The sequence below is a fragment of the Lycium barbarum genome, chromosome 6, assembly GCF_019175385.1.
Source record: "Lycium barbarum isolate Lr01 chromosome 6, ASM1917538v2, whole genome shotgun sequence".
In the NCBI taxonomy this organism is placed as follows: Eukaryota; Viridiplantae; Streptophyta; class Magnoliopsida; order Solanales; family Solanaceae; genus Lycium; species Lycium barbarum.
In genome coordinates, this window is record NC_083342.1 from 130,144,219 (window position 1) to 130,150,909 (window position 6,691).

Consider the following 6,691-nt stretch of genomic DNA (forward strand, 5'->3'; position numbering starts at 1 on the left):
TATTTAAATGAACGGGCTAGATATTAAGTCAAAAGTATATAAATTGACGAACCGATTCCGAGAACTTTTTGTGATATTCCAGTTTTTGATTTTCTGAAAAGTCATCTTTTGCTTTAGCTCTTAACCAAGGATTCCCTTGTTTTCCAAGTCGTAACCAGGTGACAAATCACAAAAGGTTAATTTCCATATTAAGTAAATTAATAAATTATAAGAAGGAAATAAAGGAAACAAAACTTATTAAGAGTTAGATTTGCGTCATGATATTATTTAGCCTATTTTGACTCCATCTATTTTAACCAAGTAACTTGTGGCAGTTTAATAATCGTTCATTGGACACTCCTAGTTTAACTTATACTCCTTCCATCTCAAAATAAGCATCGCTAGCAAAAAAAATAAAAATAAAAAAAATCGGAATTGTGTCAACATAATTATTGCTTAAACAATTCAAGACAAAAATAGTAATTCTTTCTAACTATTTCATTATATTAAAGAACTATTTCTTCTTAATAGCGGTCAATTCTCAAAAAAACATTTAATAAATAGAAGTAACTTAATAAACTATACCTTATATTTATTGTTTTTCTTAATGGGAGTGAAATGAGCTAAAGCGATACATATTTTGAGACGACGGGAGTATGGGTTAACTCGTTTAATTTGTGAAAGCAAATTATAATACTTTAGAAAGTTGGTATTAAACTATTAATAATCATCATTGATATTGTAGATGTAACTACCTTGAATTATTCTTCAGTACATATTAATGCTCACTCATTCACGCCTTTTACATAAATCCCCTTTATTAATCAGTATCTTCAGAAATAAATACAAAATCACAAGGCTTTAATTGGCAAGCACGCAGATATTTAGCTGATTACGCACTTGCCCACGTAACAAGTCCCTTCTGCCAAGTCACCTAGTAATTTTAGTACCACTACTTTCCACTATTTTGTTTTGACCTTAGAATAAGTCAAATTAAAAGCTGAGTCATACTATTCAGAGAACCCAAAAGCTTAACCATATCAAAACCTCTTTAGGCTCTTACGCTTTGCTAGACCGACTTCAGTACAACTCATGTCCAGACGTGTCAACCCCTCTTAAGTTCCTCCTTAACCTTATGGAATTAGGAAAACAATTTCTATATTAATACTCTTTATTTTAACACTCTTTCTATTTTAATACATATCATTAACCTGTACAACTCGTTCACCGCCATTCCTTACGCAACATCCAACACCCCCCCCCCCCCCCCCAAGCCAAACCTTATATATACACTTCTCTTCAGTCCTTCACTTTCTCACTCAAACTCCTTTTATCAGTTTCCTCTATTGCCTTATACCCAAAGTTTAATTTACTCTCTTCAACTTTTTCTCTCTACAAGAAAATTCTGAACTTCTCAATTACTAAAGAGATGGCTCTTGAAGCTTTGAAGTCACCCACAACAACACCAACTCTACCACCACGTTATCAAGAACTTGAAGATACGCATACTTTAGATTCTTGGACCAAAGGAAAACGATCAAAACGACCACGTATTGAAACCCCACCAACTGAAGAAGAATATTTAGCCCTTTGTCTCATCATGCTCGCTCGCAGTGGCGCCGAACCCAGTTCAACTGATGTTAAAGAACCGGAGAAAAAAACCGCCGAGTTGCCACTGGTTGAATATCAAGAACCAAAAACAGAGCAATCATACAAGTGTTCCGTGTGTGACAAGTCTTTTTCTTCTTATCAAGCACTTGGTGGACACAAAGCAAGTCACCGTAAAACCACTACTACAGGCACCGCCTCTGATGATAATAATCCTTCAACGTCAACTTCAACAAGTGGTGTTAACAACGTTGGTATATCTGCTTTGAACCCAAGTGGTCGTTCACACGTGTGCTCTATTTGTCAAAAGGCTTTTCCAACTGGTCAAGCTTTGGGTGGTCACAAACGCCGCCACTATGAAGGCAAACTCGGTGGTAACAACCGTGACGGCGTTCATAGTGGTAGCGTTGTGACTACTTCTGATGGCGGCGCGTCGACTCAAACTCACACGGCGCGTGACTTTGACCTAAACATGCCTGCTTCGCCAGAATTGCAGTTAGGTTTGAGCATTGACTGTGGATTGAAAAGTCAACTTTTGATTGAACAAGAAGTGGAAAGTCCTATGCCTGCAAAGAAACCGCGTTTATTGTTTTCTATGGATTGAATTAATTCTTATAGGAATTGATTTGTATTTGTGTTAGTGAATTGGTTCATGTGATTTTATTTTTACTTATTAGGAGGAAAGAAAAATATTGATTGTTTTACCCTTTTATTTTTAAGGTACTTTTTATGTACATAGAGAGTAGGTCATTCATTGGTTTTACACTTTCTTTTGGGAATATATTTCATTTTATTTATTTATTTACTCATAAGTTTTTATGCGGTTGATTTTGTTAGTTGTTATTTTATTAGTTATTTCACTTTCATTGAATTGGTTAATATTCTATATGTAAGGTGGAAACTTGAAGGACGGTGGATAGTGGTAGTGGTGCATGCCATAGCACGACCTGCAGAATGTCTCTGTTTGGGCGGTGAATAAAAAGTTGTACATGTGGGTTTTTTTCTGATTTCCATGTTCTACTCATTATATCACAAATTAGTAAATTAGTTGGTTTTGCCTTTAATATTTGTTCGATGATCACTCACTGTGACAAAAAACAACTTTTATCTCTTTTCTTTTTCATTATTTACTTGGAGGACCTATAGCAGTTGGGGTTAAGGTTCGACTCTCTTTTTCAATGAGTATAAGTTCCATCTTTTAATACAAAACTTAAGTACTATAAAAAGGTATAGATGTTTCTTGATTAGTTACCAGTGTGCCGTAGGAAAAATGAACTTGGTGACCTAGAATAGCTGTGGAAATTGTGGTAAAAAAGTAGCAAAAAATTGGTTCCGACTTTTGCTGAGCTCATTTAGGAACGAAATAATGCATTCGAGAAATTAATAGTGCCTTCGAGTGTATATGATGACGAACTAGAGGTGTATCCAAGATTTAGAGCGAGTTCATAAATTCAAATTGAGTAGAATATTTCTATGTTAGATGTGTTAGAAGAAGATTCTGGTGCATTCAAGATTTAGAGTGAGTTCATGTATTCAGATTGAGTAGAATATGTGCTAGAAGAATATTCTGATGCGACTAATTTATGAATTTAGATTAAATATAATTTTAATTTAGGTGTGCATAAAAAGAAGACGAGCATAATAGGTTCAATTGAATGTGCGAAAAAGTTCTATACCTTCATTCTTAACCAAAAAAGTTTGATAGGAAATGTTTTCTTCTTTAATGAATCTTTGCGCGGTGTAAATCAGGATTAGTCTTAGGTTCTATGAGGTGTTATATTTGCCTTTATTTCAGACAACAAAATCAAAAGAGTAAATACTCGTTTAACTTGTTGATAGGAATAATAAAAATAAATAAAAGCCTTTTCCCATTAAACACTACAAGAAAAATTATATTGCAACAATTTTTTTTTTTTTGTCATAGATTGATTATTGTTGCAAAAAGTACTTTTGGCAACAAAAAAATATATTTTTTTGCATGAACTTTTCCCAACGGTTGTTATTGCAGCAACATGCAACAACTTTTTTTTTGTTGCCAAAAGTACTTTTTGCAACAATAATTAATACTATGACAACAAAATTAAATTCTTTGGCAATAAAAAATCATTTGCCAACAATAAAACTAAGTTGTTGCCAAATATAAATTTTTTTGTTGCGATTTCTATACTTTTTTATAGTGAAAATTAGGACAAAGTATGGATGGTTCTCTTAGTGTGAACAACTCTATGTGTGCGTAATTAGGAAGGCAACGTGTAGAGTACGTGCAGCGTCAATGAAGTTTTATTCTTGAGCAAGTACCACATTACGCGGCATTAAATTCTCTTGAATTATTGAAAGGAGTAGAAACTGTACAAGTCATCCCTTTCAGTTGATAAAATATTAAGAATGATGATTGGATTGGGAAGGAAGGCACTGTTTAGTTGTTTTGAGTTGTCAACAAATTCTAAATTTAGGACACATTCCTGCTTTCTCCTAATTCTTATCTGTCACTCACAAGAATAATAAGCAAAGTAGAGTAGGGTGTTTTTTTTTGCCTTAATTTGTTTGCCAGGTAAGACTCGTGATGCTTGCTTTGGCTGTACTAGGGGGTTTACTTTACACCTTGGTGATTAAGTCATCTCATGGCCATAGAGTGTCTTCTGGTTACAGCCAGCTCGCGGATGCACATATCCTGGCGGTGGATGCTAACGCACTCATATACGTTCGAACAAGGAATAATTGTACAATGATAAGCAACAAATTTATGAAGATCGGTGTTTACATCAAATTAATAAATATATGTATATTAGAATTGATATTTTTGTTTTTTAATTATTATTGATTAAAGTATATATTTTCACCTCATTCAATATATCACAATGACATTGTTTGTGTTGATAAATGTAGCGTTTGAGCTATGAGTTCAATTCAATCATTTAGCGTATATGTGTGTGAAATATTATAACACTTCAACAAGCATTACATGTAAGATTAACTTAATTCACACAGGATCTTGAACACAATAATCTTACATGGAGAGAACACCAAAAACATACCTGATGTGGAAGACATTATTACGAAAGCGGAAGCGTTGTTTCTAGAAATTGGTTTCTACCTCCTTGCCCTAGCCTTACGTTACCACAACCGTCAATGATGGAAAAAAGTATATAGAATAAGTGGTAACCCTAATGGGTGGAGGGAGGACCAATTTTATAGGGGTTGAGACTTAATCCGGTACGTCCATCAAGTAACCGATCTAACGGACGAGATTTATTCTTCATTAAATATTAGTTATGGGCCTTACATTAATTGGGCCACACATAAGAATAATAAAAATTCTTACATTTTCCCACTTGGCCCAATGACCACATAACATAATATTAAATGACATAAAACATTAGTAGCGCATAAAATAAATCTCTTCTATAATGTCCATCATACATACCTTAATATGACAAATCACTAATGCGAGTTATGGCGATTATACATAATTTTGTGCTACATACTCCCTTCCATATACTACAACATTAGCAACTTATCATACTAGGTTCATAAGTTATAAAACATTTAACATTATGGTCCACAATAATGTCTCATGGAGACTTATCCTGTAATATCTCAAAACAATAATGTGTACACCATTATGAGAAACAGGAAATTCATTAAAGTATATCAGAAACACATAATTGAGCTCAGAGTGTCAAACATCATAAAGAAAAACATTAATCATAAGTACAACCAAGACCCATTCTATGTACATGTTCTTTAAATGTCTTTAGTTGTAAACCTTTCGTTAACGGATCTGCAATCATGAGATCAGTTAATATGCTCAAGTGACACCCTTTGTTTCTGAACTTCATCCTTGACGGTAAAGTACTTTAATTCCATATGTTTGGCACCTTTGGAGTACTTATCGTTCTTGGAGAAGAATATTGCTGCAGTATTATCACAATAAATTTTCAGCGGCTTGGTAATGGTGTCGACAGCCCCAAGTCCTGAAATAAAGTTCCGCAGCCATAATGCATGAATTGTGGCTTCAATACATGCCACAAATTCTGCTTCCATTGTGGATGTAGCAATGACGGATTGCTTAGCACTCTTCCACGATATTGCTCCTTCAGCTAATAGGAACAAGTAACAAAAAGTGGACTTTCTAGTGTCAATACATCCACCATGATCTGAATCCGAGTATCCAATGACTTCCAAACTGTTGGATCTCCTTTACGTGGGCATATAATCCTTCGTTCCTTTCAGGTACCTCAAAACTTTCTTTGCAGCTTTCCAGTGATCAATTCCTGGGTTACTCTAATATCTTCCTAGCATTCCGACCGCAAAACTAATATCCGGTCTTGTGCAAATTTAAGCATACATCAAACTTCCAACAATAAAAGAGTAAGGAATTGACTCCATTTCTTTTTGTTCTACACCATTCTTTGGACATTGCATGAGACTAAATTTGTCCCCTTTTTGAATTGGAACAACTCCTGCTGAACAATTGTTCATGTTAAATCTCTCAAGAACTCTTCGATATAGCCTTTCTGAGACAGTCCCAATAGTCCTTGTGATCTATCACGGAATATTTCTATCCCTTTCACATAGGATGCCTCACCCATATCTTTCATTTCAAAATTCTTAGAGAGAAAATCTTTCGTCTCACGTAATATGCCCAAATCATTAGCACCAAGCAAAATATCATCAACATATAGGACTAAGAATATAAACTTGCTCCCACTGATCTTTTGGTATATACACCGATCAACGGTGTTTTACTTAAATCCAAAAGATGTGATGGTATCATTAAACTTTAAATACCATTGTCGAGAGGCTTGTTTGAGTCCATATATTGACTTCTTTAATTTACACACCATTTGACCTTTTCCTTTAATTTCGAAACCCTCTGGTTGGTCCATATAAACTTCCTCCTCGAGGTCTCCATTAAGAAAGGCAGTTTTCACATCCATTTGGTGTAACTCTAAATCATAATGAGCCACCAAAGCCATAATAATTCTTAACGAGTCTTTCTTTGAGACCGGTGAAACAGTCTCTTTATAATCAATGCCTCCTTTCTGAGTATAACCCTTGGCAACAAGTCTGGTTTTATATCGTTCAATATTGCCATTTGAAT

The 6,691-nt window shown here is 34.6% G+C and overlaps 1 protein-coding gene across 1 annotated transcript; it reads left to right on the top strand.

The window, feature by feature from the left end:
- The first annotated feature begins 1,284 nt into the window (after positions 1-1,284).
- LOC132598950 (zinc finger protein ZAT10-like) lies at positions 1,285-2,392 on the top strand. Its single transcript, XM_060312114.1, has one exon. The coding sequence runs from the start codon at positions 1,409-1,411 to the stop codon at positions 2,189-2,191; it is 783 nt and encodes a 260-aa protein (XP_060168097.1). The 5' UTR covers positions 1,285-1,408; the 3' UTR covers positions 2,192-2,392.
- Positions 2,393-6,691: the final 4,299 nt, after the last annotated feature.